The sequence below is a fragment of the Theropithecus gelada genome, chromosome 2 (genome assembly GCF_003255815.1).
Source record: "Theropithecus gelada isolate Dixy chromosome 2, Tgel_1.0, whole genome shotgun sequence".
Lineage (NCBI taxonomy): Eukaryota > Metazoa > Chordata > Mammalia > Primates > Cercopithecidae > Theropithecus > Theropithecus gelada.
In genome coordinates this window covers 179,008,164-179,027,063 of record NC_037669.1, presented here as the reverse complement: position 1 = coordinate 179,027,063, position 18,900 = coordinate 179,008,164, and the positions used below count along the sequence as shown (strand labels likewise).

At 44.4% G+C, this 18,900-nt stretch overlaps 1 protein-coding gene across 5 annotated transcripts in view; it reads right to left on the bottom strand.

Annotated features, from left to right (window-relative positions):
• Positions 1–223: 223 nt before the first annotated feature.
• The window catches only part of CMTM7 (CKLF like MARVEL transmembrane domain containing 7), a 65,816-nt gene continuing 47,139 nt past the window's right edge, over positions 224–18,900 (bottom strand). Inside the window, exons 2-5 of one of the 5 annotated variants that reach the window (XM_025375214.1) lie at positions 13,207–13,380; positions 5,507–5,605; positions 2,614–2,695; positions 224–825 (exon numbers count right to left, since the gene is read on the bottom strand). In XM_025375214.1, the coding sequence (XP_025230999.1) occupies positions 812–825; positions 2,614–2,695; positions 5,507–5,605; positions 13,207–13,380 (369 nt within the window). In that variant the 3' untranslated portion in view covers positions 224–811. Of the gene's footprint in view, positions 826–2,613; positions 2,696–4,299; positions 5,606–13,206; positions 13,381–18,900 lie in introns of those variants that run through there. The other 4 variants (XM_025375215.1, XM_025375217.1, XM_025375216.1 and 1 more) reach the window with 4 other exon arrangements.

Genomic DNA, 18,900 nt, shown 5'->3' with positions numbered 1-18,900 from the left:
CAGGAGAAGGAGGACGTGAATATAAATGAGAACCTGCACATTTACCTAAAACTCAGCCCTGCTATACCATCCCCCAAGATGGAGAGAAAACCTGAAGTTCAGCAGTTCAGCAAGGGGCACCCACAGAGCACGGGTGGAGGGCCACGGGCCAGACACAAGCTTGAATGGAAACTGTTTCAGGCCGGGTTTTACGGTCTTCATCTGGTTCAATAAGAAATCCTTGTGCAACTGGCCGAGTCAATATTTTATTAAAAAACACATAAACGTGTACAATGGTAACAAAGGCAGAGACGGAGAGGAGACGCGAGATCTCCTTAGGGACAGGCTAACCACATAGTGTTTCTACAGGCACGCCTTGCTTCAGGAAAGAGGGTATCTCTAAGACTGGACTGACAAGCTAGATAAATTAGGAGGGGGCTTTGTTTCTTAAGGCGTTTCACTCCCCGCTGAGGAGTGAAGTAGAAGGGATTTAGGCAGGAGTATTCACAAACCCCTCCAGCTGTGCTAAGTGGGGTTCATCAGTACCTGAGGTGGTTCTAGAAGCAGGAAGGCAGAAAACAGATTTCCCTGGAGGCTGCTTTCCTTTTCCAGAAGGGGAGGAATATTCTCCCTGAAAGGCTGGAGGAAGAGTTTCCGGCTGGCTCAGGAGCTCTGGGAGCTGGCTTCCGGGGAGAGCAGGAAGAGGGGGCAGGCCTTTCCTGGTTCCCACCAGCCTGACAGGACTTTGGCACAGGAACACAGGTCCACAGGCCTCGCCTGGAGTACACGTCCTCTTTGCAAAGCTCTGAGGGGCCCAGGGGTTGTGGCCTCATCAGACAGCTGCATCTTGGGAAGGAAATGGCAAAGTCAGGACAGCTTGCCAGGGATGTGGCCCACCCACAAGCCACACTCCACAGGTTTGACTCCAAGTTCTGCACCTCTGTCCTCCACCCAGCGCCGACTTTCACTGAGATGATTCTATTTTTTAAAAATACATTTCCAAACAAGAAAAAAACTTCGGTAGCACAGAGGAGACTCCCATCCCCACGCCCCACACCTCAGTCTTACCTCAGCAGTAACCTCCATAAGCCCTTTAGTTGTTTCTTTTGGTGATTCTTCCATAATTTAAAAACCGACTTATACCAGTATTTATAGATTTATCCTGTTAGACATCACCTATTAACTTCTTTTCCCCCCTACATTCTCTACTTTTAAAAATCATTCTTTTTTGTCTTAAACAGCTTTACTGGGATATTTTAATAATTCATATACCATACAATTCTCCCATCTAAAGTGTTTTTCAGTATATTCACAGGACTGCGGCAACCACAATTTTAGAACCTTTGCATCACCTCAAAAAGAAACCTCATCCTCATTAGCAGTCACCCCTGAGTCCCCTCCCCAAAGCCCCAGGCTGCTGGAGGTCTACTTTCTGTCTCTATGCATCTGCCTGTTCTAGACAATTTTTATTAGAGAAATCCTACACTCCATGGGCTTAGTGTAGGATTCCATGAGTAATGCCCTCAAACAGGAGGCAAGTTAAATAAACTGCCCAGTCATGCCATGGACTTAATGCTGCAACCCACGGAGCCACTAAGAATTCCTAATGATGCTGGGAAAATGTTTGATAGGTGGCTAAGGAGGAGAAAAAACAGGTTATGAAACAGCACATGAAGTTTGATCCTTTTAATAAAAGCAACAGATACGTATTTTTTCAGAGAGAAAATACCGAAAGGATAGATACTCAGTGCTACTTCTGGGTAGTGTGATGACAGATGGCTTTTTCTTAATTTTTTAAAATACATTTTTTTTTTTTAGAGACAGAGTCTCACTATGTTGCTCAGGTTGGTCTCAAACTCCTGGGCTCAGGTGATCCTCTTGCCTCAGCCACCTGAGTAGCCGATACTATAGGTACACACTGCTGTCCCTGGCTCAGACGGTTTCTATTAAAAATATGTTTTTATCTGTATTTTCTAAAAACCTACATTTTATTTTTGTCATTAGAAAACTTAAGAAAAAGCTGGCTGGGTACAGTGGTTCATGTCTACAATCCCAGCACTTTCAGAGGCTGAGGTGGGAGGACTGCTTGAGCCCAGGAGTTTGAGACCAGCCTGGGCAACATGGTTGAGACTCCATGTCTTTAAAAAAAAAAAAAAAAAAAAAATTGAAATTAGGCATGGTGATGCTGTACACATGTAGTTCCAGGTACTCACGAGGCTGAGGTTGAAGGATCACTTGAGCCTGGGAGGCAGAGGCTGCAGTGAGCTCTGATCGCACCACTGCACCAGCCTGGACAACAGGGCAAAACCCAAGCTCAAAAAAAAAAAAAAAAAAAAGAAAAAGAAAAGTAAAGAAAGAGAAAGCAAGAAAGCAAGCAAGCAAGCAAGAGAAAAAAGCTTGGCTACCCGAGGCTGAAATGCTAGGGCATCCTTGGATGTGTGGAGATGGGCATGTGAGGGGAGATTCTGGGGCCACGTCTCCCCCTTTGCCGGCCCCTGTGCTCTAATACTACTTCTAAAGTCCCCTTGGGACACAGCCTTCTTAACAGCAGCGTTTGTCCCTATGGGTGAAGTCAAGAACAAGCCATCCCCCTGTTCCTGAGAGATCCTCTGTGCACAGATAACCAGAACTCACCTGTGGACTGGGTTACACACGAGATCTTGTAGGACAGCCATATGCTTGCCATGCAGAGGAAGGTGGCCATGAAACCAAAGATCTGCAGTGGAGAGAGGGGAGAGGAAGTTCACGGGCCATAGGGCCAATTACTCGGGCAATCCTGTCTGCTTCTCATCTCTGCGCTTGTTCCCTTCATGCCTCTGGCCAGAAAGGAGCTTGGAGAGTCATCTAACCCAACCACCTCATCCTGGATCAGGTGCAGAGAGGAAGCTCCAAGAGGCCTGGCCACTGGCCCCGGTCCCCCAGGTTGGGCCAGGTTAGGGCTGGCAGCCAGGCCTCTCGGTCTTTTGGCAGCCTCAGTGCCTGGTTTGGGTTTACATTTACAAGAGAGCTGGGGCTAAGCCAATGGACTTGGATTATCCTAGACCAGTAGAGAAGAAAAGGGTGAAATTTTAATTTGGGCTTAAAAAATCTGAACGTTCACATGATTTGTGGTGTAGTGGCGTTGCTCGCATTTCATCTGTAATGGTTTTCTGTTCCGTTCTGGCTTTACAGCCGTATAAGAGCCAGAAGCCGAGGCCTTTACATCTAGGTTTATGTTTGTACATATTAAACAATATTAGACTAAACTAAGTTAAGGCAGCACCCTTTCCCTTTCTCAGGGTCATCCGGCACTCAAGTGTGAGGAAGGCTGACCTAGTCCAGCCCCCTCACTTGTAGATGAGATTCGGGTGCTGGGAGAGGAGAGGCCTGTGGGCAGGCTCATCAAATGGTCGAGGGAGAGGCAGTAGCTTCTTCTGGAATCTCTGGGCTTTGAAGCCTGCAGCCGTTTTCCTTGCTTGTGAACAACACTGGGAGCTGCAGTGGTGAAAACTTACTGACCACTTTACTACATCCCTACCAGGGTGCGAGGCTCTGTGGGTGTATTCATTCCTTTAACCCTCACAACTCAGCTGGGCGGGAGCTACGATTACCCACCCCTGCTCCTCCATTTCACAACTAAAGAAACAGAGGTACAGGCAGTCAACTATTTTGCCAAAGGCCACAGAGCCAGCAAGGGCCAGATATGGGATGGGAGCCCAGGAAGCCTGACTCCAGAGTCTGTGCTCTGCAGTACCCGGTGCCTAGGTATTCTCGGACACACGCAACGGCCTCCACTTCACTACACCACCACTGGCGTCCGGTGAGAATGGCACAGGGGCAGCTAAAGGGTAGGATTTTCAACAAGGTTTGGTTTTCTTTTCAAGCCCAGATGCTGCTTTACATAAATAGCTGCCCCCACTTCTTCCCTGGGTTCCTTTTCCTGGGCTCCTTTTGTACCAGTTGTCTGCAGCACATAATTAGCCTATTAAGAGCCTGTCCCGGCCTCTCATTGTCTGTTCTGCACAATTAGCACATTATATACCATCCCAGTCTCCAAGTGTCTGCATTGCATAATTGAACAGTTTATTATACGCTACAGAATGCTATTCTAGACTACAATGCCTTGTTTGCTAATTGTTTCATGTGTCTTGTCTCCTAAGTTAGATGACTACTTTCTTATAAGCAGGGACCATATTTGAAAAATTTCTTCTAACTTCCTCATAGCCCAGGTTTGGTCTTAGGCACAAAACAGCATATGATGAATGTTAGCTATAGACATTCCAGGGCTAAACAGTTACGTGCAACCTGAATTACCAAACACAGTGGGAATCTCCCCAAGTGGGCCCGGAAACACAGTGGGCACAGGTCTCCTGCGTGCCTCTTCCAGCACCCTGCACTGTAGCTGGGCAGGTGTGAAGCTGCAGGGGGCAACCATCCCTCTCTTCAGAGAGGGCAGAGAGAGGGGGCAGAAGGGTGGGGCGGTGGGCTGTGGGAGGGCCATGTGGAGCATCAGTGTTGGGAGGTTTGGCCACCCTCTACAGTGACCTTCTGCCCCCATGCTGACCTTCAGAGGACAGACTCCATCCCTCAGTGGAATTCCAGGAGCCAACCCGCTCCCAGGCCAAAGTCTGGAAAGTTTTGGTAATATGTGTAAGTGAAAGACAATGAATGTCACATACAGAAAGAGCTTTTCTTTTTCTCTTTTTCGTTTTTTAAGACACGGGGTCTCAGTATGTTGTCCAGGCCAGACTCGAACTCCCGGGTACAAGCATTCCTCCCGAGCGCCTGGGACTACAGGTGCATGCTACCACATCTGGCTTCAGAGAGCTTTTCGTAAAACTCATTTTTAAAATCTTGTCTACTCATCAGTGAAGCCAATCAGTGTTGGCCCACAGGTCACTGAACTATAAACAGCTAAATCAGAAATCAGATGACAGGAATCTATGACTCTTTAAAAAATAGTATATACATCTGTATGTATATACATATATATGTATGTATATATCTCACAGGACTGTATTTCTGTATATTTCCATCTGCTTCTATTTATGGCTATCAGATGGATCAATTTTTGCCTCTGAAAGATACAGGAGTATTATTTCCTGGCCTGCATACTGTTAAAAATCAGGAATGGCAAAGCTCAGGCTCATGGCATGTATCTCTAACTGATCACAGTACATTTCCCACTGGGCCCAAAAGAGGCCCCAGAATCTGTCTCCGCACAGTGTTGAGGCAGCCAACGAGCAAACGATCAGAGTGGGTGTGTGAATTAAAACCCGCTTGGCCCCCTGATTTCAGTAGTGGCTGTAAGAGACAGAGGCCTGGGCTGCTGCGGCTCTGAATTTGCCGGCAGCCCTGACAATCCACCTTCTGGGACTGGATGCCTCTGCTTAAGGCTCTTTGAAGAGAGCTGATGACTGGATCAAGGTAGGTGTTGATTCTATGAAAGGAATGCCCCAGAAACCAAACCCTTCTCTTCCCCCATCAGGAAGAAAATGAGCATTTTAAATATGAATTCATTCCTAAAGGCTCCCCAAAACGTCCTCACCGCTCCGGCTACCAGTCCGCTCTGATTGTAACTCTTGGAAGCTGCCACGATGGAGGCGATGAGGAGGAGCAGGGTACCGATTAAATAGTGCAGAAGTTCCTGGGGGCAGAAACAAAGCAAAGAAGTGGGTAGGGTGGTCCATTCCTGGTTCGGGAAGAGCAACTGGGCATCAGAAGAGATGAAAAGAAAGGGAGACAGTGACGCTTCCTCTTCTCCCTTGCAACACGCAGATGGGATGAGCAATGCAGCTCGCAGGCAGCCAACGTGGGGGCTGAACAGGAAGAGGCCAAGCAAGACAGATGTGATGCCGGGCAGGTGGGAAGGGAAGAGGACAGAGAGAAAGGAAGCTTCCGGTGTGAGCAGAGATAGCCACTAAGGACTCCTCTACTCCTGAGAGCAATATGTGGACAGTGCCTTCACCTTTGGCTAAAGCTATTAAAAGGCAAACGAGCTTCTTGCAACTTCCTGGCCAGAGAGTTTAAAGAAAGCTCCAGCTCTGAGAAGCACAGTGCCTTAAAGAGATATTTGCCTTTCTCTTCTGCTTCAGAGGAAGTTCTGGGCTAACAATATGCTGGTCTCGTGTGACTGACTGGAGTGTCTGCCCACTATGTGAACGGCCCCGAGTATGGACCTGAGAGGTGTTCATTCCCAGGGGCCTGTCAGACTCAGACTCTAGAATGAGGTCAGTGGCACTTCCGTGACGTGTCTGTGGATGTGTGGTGGCAGCTGGTTTTCTCACTCCTGAGCCTTCCTGCCCCCCCACTCCTTTTTTTTTTTTCAGTCGTTCCCTCTTCTCTTTTCTCCAGAAGAGTGCCCTCCCGGCCAAGCTCTGCCAGTGAATCCACTGGCAGGACTAGTTCCACCTTTGCTTCTTGCCTTGGCCCATGGGCTGTGTATCTCCACCCCACTCACTCATCATGATTAATCAGCATCCTTGCAGGCCCTGGATGAGACCAGGCCTTTCAGTAGCGAGGGAAAGCTTCCGCCTCACCCTCTCTCTTTCCCATTAAACATCAGATCAGAGAAGAACTGAGGCTGGGGGCCACTTCCAGTGCTTGTCCTGAATCCAGGGTGCATCCATTTTCAGTTGTCTTCAATGAGAATTTAGAAATCATTCCTTCATGAAGTTTTGTCCCTTAGGGCAGGCAGCTATTAAATTTTGGAAAAGCATTCCAATTTAAAGCTGTAGCTCCTTTCAAAGCTATGTATAATCAAAGACCCTGGTTTCTCCCTTAGTGACTAGAAAGGAATATCACAAGATAGATCACAGAGATTTAAACTAAAGAGCAGATGAGTAACTGCAAGTTCCCCACCTCCAAGATTCTCACCTATTAAGACAGAGGAGGATGACACGGGGCAGAGAAAACCTACTTGAGAGAATCCTAACCGGAAGTACCTGCACAGTATCTCAACCAGAAATGTGTGGCTCAGTCTGTCCTTCCAACTTTCACTCCCCACGCAGCCCACTCTTGTGCTTGTCGCTGAGCTTCTGTTCTCTCCTTTGCTTGTTCAGTATCTGCATCAGGTAAGCCCCGGAGGAATTTGTTTTCAAAAGAAGCAGAAAAAATGCCATAGCTTTGAAAGGGTCCTTAGAACTTAGAAACACAAAGGGAATTTCTCTTAAGATAACAGTGGGTAATATGTTAAATGTGAACAATTAATCTAATCAAGATGCAGAGGTGGTCAGATTGGATTAAAAAAACAAAGCAAAACAAGATATAACTACAGTATGTGCTGTCTACGGGACAGAGACTTTATATTCAAAGATAAGGATATGGCATGCAAACGACAACCAAAAGAAAGCCGGGGTGTCTGTACTGCATCAGACAAAATAGAATCGAACACAAAAAAAGTTACTAGAAATAAAGAGGGACATTTTATAATAATGAAAAGCTGAATCCATAAGGAAGATATAACAATTATAAACATATATACACCCAATAAAAGAGCCAAAACACATGAAGGGAAAAATGAAAAAAACGAAGGAGAAAAACAGACAATTCAAAAATAATAGTTGCAGAATTCAATATCCCTCCTTTCAGCAATGTATAGAACAACCAGGAAGAAGGTCAACAAGGAAACAGAAGATTCAAACACCACCATAAAATGACCAGACCTAAAAATCCTGTATAAAAACTCTATCCAACAAAAGTATAATATGCAAATGTACAACGTATAAAAGTACATCCTTCTCAGATGTACACAGAACGTTGTCCAGGATAGACCACATATCAGACCATAAAACAAACTTCAATAAAGGTAGAAGGACTACAAAATATGTTCTCTGAACACAATGGAATCAAATTAGAAATCAAGAGCAAAGGGAAATCAGGGAAATTATAGAGATTAAACAACATATTCCTAAATAATGAATGGATCAAAGAAAAAAAATCATAAGAGAAATCAGAAAATACCTGGAAATGAATGAAAATGAAGACATACTAAAATTATGGAATATAAGTAAAACAGTTATCAGGGGGAGATTTATAGCTGTAAATGCCAATATTAAAGGAGAAGGAAGGTCTCAAATTAGATGACCTTCCACATCATCTTAGTCTGTTTTGCATTATTTTAATAAAGGAATGCCCACGGCTGGGTAATAAATAAAGAAAAGATGTTTATTTGGCTCATGGTTCTGCAGGCTGTATAAGAAGCATGGCACCTGCATCTGCTTCTGGTGAGGGCTTCAGGGAGCTTCTATTTCCTGAAGCAAAGGTGAAGGTGAGCAGGCATCACACAGCAAGAGGAAGGAAGCCAGAGAGAGAGGGGAAAAAGGTGCCAGCCTCTCTTTAACAATCAGTTCTCATGGGAACTAACAGAGCAAGAACTCACTTATTACCACTAGAACAGCACCAAGTCATTCATAAGGGATCTGCCTCCATGATCCAAACACCTCCCACTAGGCCCTACCTCCAATACTGGGAATCAAATTTTAACATGAGATTTGGAGGGGACAGATATCCAAACTATATTATACATTAAGACACTAGGAAAAGAAAATCAAACTAAACCTAAGGCAAGCAGAAGAAAGAAAATAATAAAGATTAAAGCAAAATTTATTAAGGTAATAGGAAAACAATTAAAAAGATCAATGAAACCAAAAACTGGTTCTTGAAAAGATCAGCAAGATTGACAAATCTTTAGCTAGACTGATCAGAGAAAGAGAGAGAGAGAGAAGATGCAAATGAAACAGGAAACATTACTACTGCACTTACAGAAATAAAAAGGATATAAGAAATACAATAAATAATTGCATGCCAATAAATTCAATGACTTAGATGAAATGGACAAATTCCTAGACATATATACTACTAAAATTGACTCTAGAGTAAATGACACAATCTGAAAAGATGGTAAAATTAGAGTTTGAATTAACAATAAAAAAAATTACCCACAAGAAAAGCCCAGACCCAGATGGTGCCACTGCTGAATTCTACCAAATATTTAAGGAATAATTAATACCAATTCTGCACAAACTCTTTCAAAAGATAAAAGAGGAGGAAATATTTCCTAAATTATTCTGTGAGGCCAGTATTACCTTGATACCACAACCAGATGGACATCAGAAAAAAAGAGAACTACAGACCAATATCTCTTTTAAATACAGATGCAAAAAATTCTCAACAAAATATTAGCAAACTGAACATACTAGCATATAAAATGGGTTATACATTATGGCCAAATGGAATTCACCCCAGGAATGCAAGGTTCGTTCAACATATACAAACAAATCAGGCCAGGTGTGAGGGCTCATGCCTGTAATCCCCACACTTTTGGAGGCTGAGGAAGGAGGATCACTTGAGCCCAGGAGTTCAAGACCAGCCTGGGCAACATAAGGAGACCTCATCTCTACCAAAAACAAAAAAAAAATTAGCCAGGCATGGTGGTGCACACCTGTGGTCCTAGCTACTCAGGAGGCTGAGGTGGGAGGATCGCTTGAGCCTGAGAAATAAAGGCTGCAGTGAGCCGTAATTATACCACTGCACTCCAGCCTGGATGACAGACCAAGATCCTGTTTAAAAAAAACAGAGGCCAGGCGCGGTGGCTCACGCCTGTAATCCCAGCACTTTGGGAGGCCGAGGCGGGTGGATCACGAGGTCAGGAGATCGAGACCATCCTGGCTAACACGGGGAAACCCCGTCTCTACTAAAAATACACAAAATTAGCTGGGCGTGGTGGCCGTCACCTGTAGTCCCAGCTACTTAGGAGGCTGAGGCAGGAGAATGGCGTGAACCTGGGAGATTGGAGTTTGCAGTGAGCCAAGATCGCGCCACTGCACTCCAGCCTGGGGACAGAGTTAGACTCCGTCTCAAAAAAAAAAAAAAAAAAAAACAAAACCAGAAACAAAAAAACGAAAAACAATGTAAGACACCATTAATTATGGGAGAAAAACTCAGCACCTCAGTAGATATGGAAAAAGCATTTGACAAAATCTAAGACTCTTTTATGATAAAAACACTCAACAAAGTAGTGCTAGAAGGGAACTTCCTCAACTTGATAAAGGGCTTCTACAAAACACTCACACCCAATGTTATGTTTAGTGATGAAAGAAGGAATGCTTTCCTCCTAACATCAGGAAAAAGATAATGATGGCTGCTCTGCCATTTCTTTTTTTTTTTTTTTTTTTGAGACGGAGTCTTGCTCTGTCACCCAGGCTGGAGTGCAGTGGCCGGATCTCGGCTTACTGCAAGCTCCGCCTCCCGGGTTCACGCCATTCTCCTGCCTCAGCCTCCCGAGTAGCTGGGACTACAGGCGCCCGCCACCTCGCCCGGCTAGTTTTTTTTTTTTGTATTTTTAGTAGAGACGGGGTTTCACCGTGTTAGCCATTTCTATTCAGTATTTGTCTAATTTATTCAACTAATTTCTTGCAATAAAGCAAGACAATGTTATGGCATCCAGATTATAAAGGAAGAAGTAAAAATATCTCTATTTGCAGATCCTGTTTATAGAATATCCTATGGAATCCACTAAAAATATATTAGAAAAATATATTAGAACTACTAAGTAGTTTAGCACAGTTGAGGACACAAATCAATATGCAAAAAGTAACTGGACTCCTGTGCACTTGCAATGAACAATCTGGAAATAAAATTAGGAAAAAAATCCATTTAAAATAGCATCAAAAAGAATAAAATACTTTGACACAAATTTAATTTTAAAAGTTCAGGCCAGGCACAGTGGCTCATGCCTGTAGTCCCAGTATCTTGGGAGGCTGAGGCAAGAGGATTGCTTGAGCCCAGGAGTTTGAGGATGCAGGGAGCTATGATCTTGCCACTGCACTCCAGTCTGGGTAACAGCAAGATCCTGTTTCAAACAAAACACAAAAAACACTTTTACTCTGAAAACTACAAAACATTGAAAGAAATAAAAGATTATCTTAAAAAATGGAAAAACTTCCCATGTTCATGGATCATAAGACTTAATATTATTAGGAAAGCAATATTCTCCAAATTGATCTATGGATTCAACATAATTCCTATTATAATCCCAGCTGATTTTTGCAGAAATTGAAAACCTGATTCTAAAATTCATATGGAATTGTAATGTTCCAAATCAATCCTAAAAAAGAAGAACAAATTGGGAGGCTGCATATTTCCTAGTTTTACAACTTACGACAAGGCTACAGTAACCAAAATAGTGTGATAATGGCATAAAGATAGACATATGGATCAATGGAATAGAATTGAGAGTCCAGAAATAAATCCATGTATTTAATGTTCAACTGATTTCAACAAGGGTGCTAATACCATATAAAGAATAGTCTTTTCAACATATGGTGTTGGGATAATTCGATATCTACATGCAACAGAATGAAATGAATCTTTACCTCACACCCTATGCAAAAAACATTAACTCAAAATGGATCAAATATTTAAATATATGAACTAAAACTATAAAACTCTTGGAAGAAAACATAGAAGTACATTTTCACAATCTGAATTTGGCAATGGCTTCTTATATATAAGAAAAGCGTGAGCTAAAAAAAATAGATAAACTGAATTTATCAAAATTAAAAACTTGTGCTTTAAAGGACACCATCAAAAAAGTGAAAAACAACAGAACGGGAGAAAATATTTTCAAGTCATATAGCTGATAAGGGACTTTTATCCAGACTCTAGGAAGAATTCTCACAACTCAATAATGAAAAGACAAATAACCTAATTAAAAAATAGGCAAAGGACTCAAATAGACATTTCTTCAAAGAAAATATACAAATGGCCAAAAGCACATGAAAAGATGATTAACATCATTACTCATTGGAGAACCGAAAATCAAAACCACAGGAAATAACACTGTACACTCACTGGAATGGCTGGAATCAGACAGTCAGATAATAAGTGTTGGCAAGGATGTGGTGAAATTGGAACCTTCATACACTCCTGGTGGGAATGTAAAAGTGCAGCCACTCTGGCACACAGTCTGGCAGTGCCTCAAACAATTAAACACAAAGCAACCATATGACTCAGCAATTCCACTCCTAGATATATACCAAAGAAAAATGAAAATATGTCATTTTTCTTACATATGAATGTTCATAGCAGCATTATTCATAATAGCCAAAAGGTAAAAACAACCTAAAGGTCCACTGATGATGAATGAAAAACAGAATGCAGTCTGGTCTATCCACACAATGGAATACTATTTGGTTATAAAAAGGGCTGGCATGGTGGCTCATGCCTGTAATCCTAGCACTTTGGGAGGCCAAGGTGGGAGGATTGTTTAAGGCCAGGAGTTTGAGACTGGCCTGGAAAACACAGTGAAACCTCATCTCTATAAAAAATGCAAAAACTAGCCAGGTGTGGTGGCATGCACCTGTAGTCCCAGCTACTTGGGAGGCTGAGGTGGGAAGATCACTTGAGCCTGGGAGGTTGAGGCCATAGTGAGTCGTGGTCACGTCACTGCACTCTAGCCTGGTGACAGAGTGACACCCTGTCTCTAAAAAGAAAAAAGGAATGAAATAGTGATACATGCTACAACATGGATGAACCATGAAAACATTCTGCTACGTGGAAGATGCCAGTTACAAAAGACCACAAATACAATTCCATTTACATGAAATGTCCAGAGTAGAAAAATTTTAGAGACAGAAGATAAGTGATTGCTTAGGACCGGAGGGATGAGTGTTAGGGTGGTGACAGCCAAAACGTATGGAATTTCTTTCTGAAATGATGAAAATGTTCTAAAGATGACTGTAGTAATGGTCGTACAACTCTGGAAATATACTAAACTCCATTGAATTGTACCCTTGAAATGGGTGAACAACACAGCATGCGAACTGCATCTCAATGAAACTTAAAAAAATAATACAGTGGGAAGAAAAAGTCTGGCAACTTCTGACTGTCTCTTCAGCCCCTACTAGTCCCTTTTAGCCAGAAAATCTTATCATTCGATCCTCACAACAGCATCAATACCCTTCCTTCCGTGTTCCTTTTCTCAACTCATACACCCACAGCCATTCTCTGTTGCTTGAGAAAATATGGCAATAGTCACAGCCTTCTTGTAGCTGGAAAGTGAGTTTTAAAAACCAGCAGGACATCAGGCAGAGGTGTTCACCAAACAATAGGAAATTCAGGGCAGAGGCAGCAAAGAATGGTTAAAGAGGTGAGATGGGCAGACGGGAAAAACTCCGTCAGGTCTCAGTACACCAGCTAACATCCTGACTTGTGCATGAGGAGGACAGGGCCAGGCCACTCTCTTACCGACAAGGGCCAGCTGATACAGGTGAGCACGCGGTAGAAGCGGAACAGGTGGACCAGGTAAAAGGCGAGGATCATTATCAAGTCGCAAATGGTGACCACTTCAAAGTAGCTGTAGGCGCTGTAGTTGGTCCACGGGGAGCTCCGCACGCAGATGAAGGCAATCAGCAGGGTGACCTGCCACATAAATAGAGACATCAGAGAAATGCTTGCCCAAGACGGGCACCCAGGGAATAAACAATGGAAAACAAACCAAGCATCCCCCGGCAGTCCTAAACTGAAGAACTGCTATTAATACAACTCAGGTTATTTCCACACAAACTGGCTGGAAGGTTGGAAGGTGCAACTTCATGTGGTACACACTTTGAAAACTACACACCGGCTGTGAACACTGATGACGGCAGAGACTGACTTTGTCCTCTCTGAAGTTCGTTAGATTGTGCTGGCAGGAAGCCCCCTCAGAAGAAGCAGGAAAACAGTAAAATATAAAAGCAGAACCATCCCTTTCATCCACAGAGCAAAGAAGACAGCGTGATGGTGACCTGGGGTTTACACATTAGGTCCAATTGTATGAAGTTGCCAATATTTGATGGTTTTTGACCTACAAAGATGGCAATTCATACCTTACAGCTATCAACTGACAGATAACAAGTTACCATTTACTGATGTCTGACGTACATGATCTCGCTAAGGCCATGCAGAACCCTGCCAGGTAGACAAAATCATCCCCGTGTTCATAAGGGTAGACTGAGGCATGCAGGTTCAATCTCAGTCCAAGGCTATCTGGCTTGTAAGCAGGAGAAGTGGGATTTGAATCCAGATCTGTCTGACTCTAAGGACCACGTTCCTCCATGTCAGGTGGAGTTCTACCTCCCAAAAGTGTAAGCTCTCATCATAACAAGCTGAGAAAGGTGGACGAGTTCTCAACCCTGCGGGAATCCTGTTTAAGAGATGAAGCTGCTCGCCATCATGGCATGTGGTGAGAGCTCACTAAGAAATATCGCAGCACGAGTGAACATGCTTAACAGCCCGCTACTGGATTAATAATCAGATGAAATATTATTAGCAATGCATGAGTACAAGAGAGTAGAATGAGTAAGAGTCAGAGCTTCTGTGAAGGCCACTCAAAGAGAAAACCTGTCTACTCCATGTAGGGGACAAACCAGTAAAACACAGGGTTCAATGTGTGTAAAATCTTAGAATCTATTTTATTTATTTATTTATTTGTTTATTTTGTTTTTGTTTTTTTGAGATAGGGTCTGGCTCTGTCTCTCAGGCTGGAGTGCAGTGAACCAATCTCAGCTCACTGAGACCTCTGCCTCCTGGGCTCAAGCCATCCTTCCACCCTAGCTTCTCAAGTAGCTAGGATTATGGGCGTGTGCCATCATGCCTAGCTGATTTTTGTATTTTTAGTAGAGACGGGGTTTTGCCATGTGGCCCAGGCTGGTCTCACACTCCTGAGCTCAAGCAATCCGCCCGCCTTGGCCTCCCAAAGTGCTGGGATTATGGACGTAAGCCATTGTTTCCAGCCAGGAATCTATTTAAGATGCACAACCAACTTAGGAAAAAGATTATTTTATACTGCCCCTTTCCTATAGAGGAGTGTTTTTTTTTTTTTTTTTCCTTTGACATGGAGTCTCGCTGTGTCGCCCAGGCTGGAGTGCAGTAGCATGATCTTGGCTCACTGCAACCTCTGCCTTCAAGGTTCAAGTGATTCTTGCCTCAGCCTCCCGAGTAGCTGGGACTACAGGCATGCAACACCATGCCCAGCTAATTTTTGCATTTTTAGTAGAGACGGGGTTTCACCATGTTGGCCAGAATGGTCTTAAACTCCTGAACTCAAGGGATCCGCCTGCCCCAGCTCCCCAAAGTCGCTGTGATTACAGGCGTGAGCCACCACGCCTGGCCAGAGCAGTGATTCTTAAAGTGTTTGTGTGTGTGTGTGTGTGTGTGTGTGAGGGGGTATGTGAATGGGTGTGCGATTTTGTGTCCTGTGGGACATTTGGCAATGTGTGGATATATTTTTGGTTTACACAATTTGCGGGGATGGGGGTTGCTACTGGCATTTAGTGGGTAGAGGCCCAGGGTGCTGCTAAACACCCTGCAATAAATAGGAGAGCTCCCATAGTAAAGAATTACCCAGCTCCAGCCCCAAATGTGGCCCCTCAACTACAATACTATTGTTGAAAAACTGCTGTAGAAAATGTCAGTCTACAATGAGAATTAAATCACAAAATGGGGCCTGGTGCAGTGGCTCACGCCTGCAATCCCAGCACTTTGGGAGGCCGAGGCGGGTGGATCACCTGAAGCCAGGAATTTGAGAAGCCTGGGCAATAAGCAAGACCCTGTCTCTACAAAAAATACAAAAATTAGCTGGGCGTGGTGGCGTGCACCTGTGGTCTCAGCGACTTGGGAGGCTGCGGTGGGAGGATGAATTGAGCCTAGGAGGTCGAGGTTGCAGTGAGCTATTATTACGTCACTGCACTCCAGCCTGCAAGACAGAGTGAGAGTGCGTCTCTAAAAAATCAAAATCAGATCAAATCACAAAATGGATCTAACTCCAGTTAAAACAGTTGATGCTGAAATGCTCCTAGTTTCTTTTTTTTTTTTTTTTTTTTTTTTTTGAGACGGAGTCTCGCTCTGCTGCCCAGGCTGAAGTGCAGTGGCCGGATCTCAGCTCACTGCAAGCTCCGCCTCCCAGGTTCACGCCATTCTCCTGCCTCAGCCTCCCGAGTAGCTGGGACTACAGGCGCCCGCCACCTCGCCCGGCTATTTTTTTTGTATTTTTTAGTAGAGACGGGGTTTCACTGTGTTAGCCAGGATGGTCTCGATCTCCTGACCTCGTGATCCGCCCGTCTCGGCCTCCCAAAGTGCTGGGATTACAGGCTTGAGCCACCGCGCCCGGCAATGCTCCTAGTTTCTAAAGCCCCTTGTGGCTAGCCCGCTACCAAGATCCTCAGCAACAGGTACAACAGCTAAAAGAGGACTCTCAGCCGGAAGCCTGAAGTGGGCATGGAGAGTGCTCTGCTTACCAGATCAAAACAGAAGAGTGTGGCTCTGACACGAAGAGTCCCTCAACATTTGTGTATTTCCCTTTGCTAATGAGCAACGCCAAGGGTTTTCATTTTTTCGGTTCCTCTGAAGCTAGCCAGCCATGGTGATATAATGATTCACACCTCTGCCTTACTCAGAAGTGTGCATGATCGCCAGGGCTTTGCTGCTACGTCAGTCTTACTTCCAGGCTACACCTACCCGGGGAAGTCTAGGGGTCTTCCCAGCCCCACACTGACCTCCTCATGAACTCAAGAAGTATTATTCAAGGCGTGACTGAAAATGTAGATAATGTGCAATTATGCAGTGTGATTCCTAGGTAAAGAGGCAATTTTGCATCTAGTTTAATGCAGAGATTAAAATAATTTTCCAACTCTTTGTTGAAGACAAAGTTAGCTCTTTATCATGGTGACACAGGGATGTGGAAGTTTCCCAGCGCACAAAAGGGGCCTGTGCAGGTCTTCCCGCTCCGAGCTTCCAGGGCTGAGTACTGTGTGACAGGAAGTGCCTGCTCTGTTAGAAACATCTCAAACCTCCCTGGGAAACGTGCTCATGAAATAACACTTCCTGAATTCGGTTCACTTGGCCTATGGCCGTCTACCATATGCCCTTCTTTAGGAAAGCCCAATTTTAGAAAATCTAATTTAGCCAGAGTATGGTGTGTGCTTATGCATGCTCCTAAAAGCTTCTTTTTTGCCCAGGGATTCATTCATTCCAAGTTTAAATAGCCAGCATCTTAGCCAGCACATTAAATTAAAAAAAAAAAAAATTTTCACTGACATCAAACTTTTCAGAAATCCTTCTAAAGCCAGTAGGTAACTTCTGCAAATGCTGGGGCCCCCTGAATTATTTAGAGGCTTAATTCCTGGGTGTCAAAATAATCTGTACAACAACCCCCTCCCATGACATGAGTTTACCATATAACAAACCTACACGTGTACCCCTGAACTTAATATACAAGTTGAAAAAAAAGGAAAGTTGAAGTAGAAGAAAGAACAAGACAACAGTGGGGAAAAGGCGCTGGGGTGTTTATCCCTGCCCTCCTCCTGCCAGCTCTACCCCTCTCAGGTGTCTTCATGTTCCCAGTTAGAAAAGCAAATGAACCGCCGGGCGCGGCGGTTCATGCCTGTAATCCCAGCACTTTGGGAGGCCGAGGTGGGTGGATCACGAGGTCAGGAGATTGAGACCATCCTGGCTAACACGGCGAAATCCCGTCTCTACTAAAAATATAAAAAATTAGCCGGGCGTAGTGGCAGGCGCCTGTAGTCCCCGCTACTCAGGAGGCTGAGGCAGGAGAATGGCGTGAACCCCGGCCTGGGCGAAAGAGCAAGGTTTCCGTCTCGGGGGGGAAAAAAAAAAAAAAAAGCACATGAACAGACATGCCTGAATTGAGAGACGACTGGAGGTAGGGGTTCCGACTTGAGGACCAAGTGAAGCAGCTGGGAGGCTCCTGGAAGACAATGTTTCTGTGTAGAGTGACTTCAAAGTGATGCTGTCCAAAGGGTTCACTTGTCTCTTAAGGTGCCTTCTAGCTCCTCTCATAATGGTTTCTTATTTTATATTGAACTGTCATAAAAATAAAATATCTAACATAAATGTCCAGGAGTTTATTTCATTTATTTTATTTTTTTGAGATGGTGTCTCACTCTGTCGCTAGGCAGGAGTGCAGTGGCAACATCTTGGCTCACTGCAATCTCCAACTCCCTGATTCAAGGGATTCTCCTGCCTCAGCCTCACGAGTAGCTGGGATTACAGGCATGCGCCACCATGCCCGGCTAATTTTTGTATTTTTAGTAGAGACAGAGTTTCACCATGTTGGCCAGGAGGGTCTCGATCTCCTGACCTTGTGATCTGCATGCCTTGGCCTCCCAAAGTGTTGGGATTACAGGTGTGAGTCACCGAGCCAGGCCTATTTTCTTCTTTTGAGACAGAGTCTTGCTCTAGGCTGGAGTGCAGTGGCGCAATCTCCACTCACTGCAACCTCTGCCTCCTGGGTTCAAGTGATTCTCCTGCCTCAGCTTCTCGAGTAGCTGGGACTATAGGTTTGTACCACCACGGCCAGCTAATTTTTTTATTTTCAGTAGAGACAGGGTTTCACCATATTTGTCAGGCTGGTCTCAAACTCCTGACCTCAAGTGATCCACACACCTCAGCCTCCCAAAGTGCTAGGATTACAGGTGTGAGCCACGGTGCCCAGCCATGTCCAGGGGTTTAAAAGTAACACTGCAAGAGCCCTCAACTCAAAGCAAGAGCCCTCAACTCAAAGCAAGGGTCCCACAGACCAGCCATGACACCACAGAGTCACTGGAATTAGAATTCCAGATTAAAAACATCACTCCCCGAAACCCGTGTCCTTTCTGACTCCATTCTGTCAGAATTCTTACTAGAAAGAAGAGATTATTTTTTTGAAGGAGCAGAGCGTTTAAATTTCACAAGAGATGAAGCAAGCTGACATGATCTGAGAAAGTGACGGTCCCCTGAGGACTCTGGAACCAAACTAGTCTGGTTGCAGCTTGAGTGTACACCCGCAGCCAGCCAGGTGCCAGAAAGTTTGCCCAGGTTCTCAGCCTGGCTGAGTATCCTTCCAGAAAGAAATGAGATTTTGATGTCTAAGATGAAAAACTCTAGAGAAAACTCAAGAGGCAG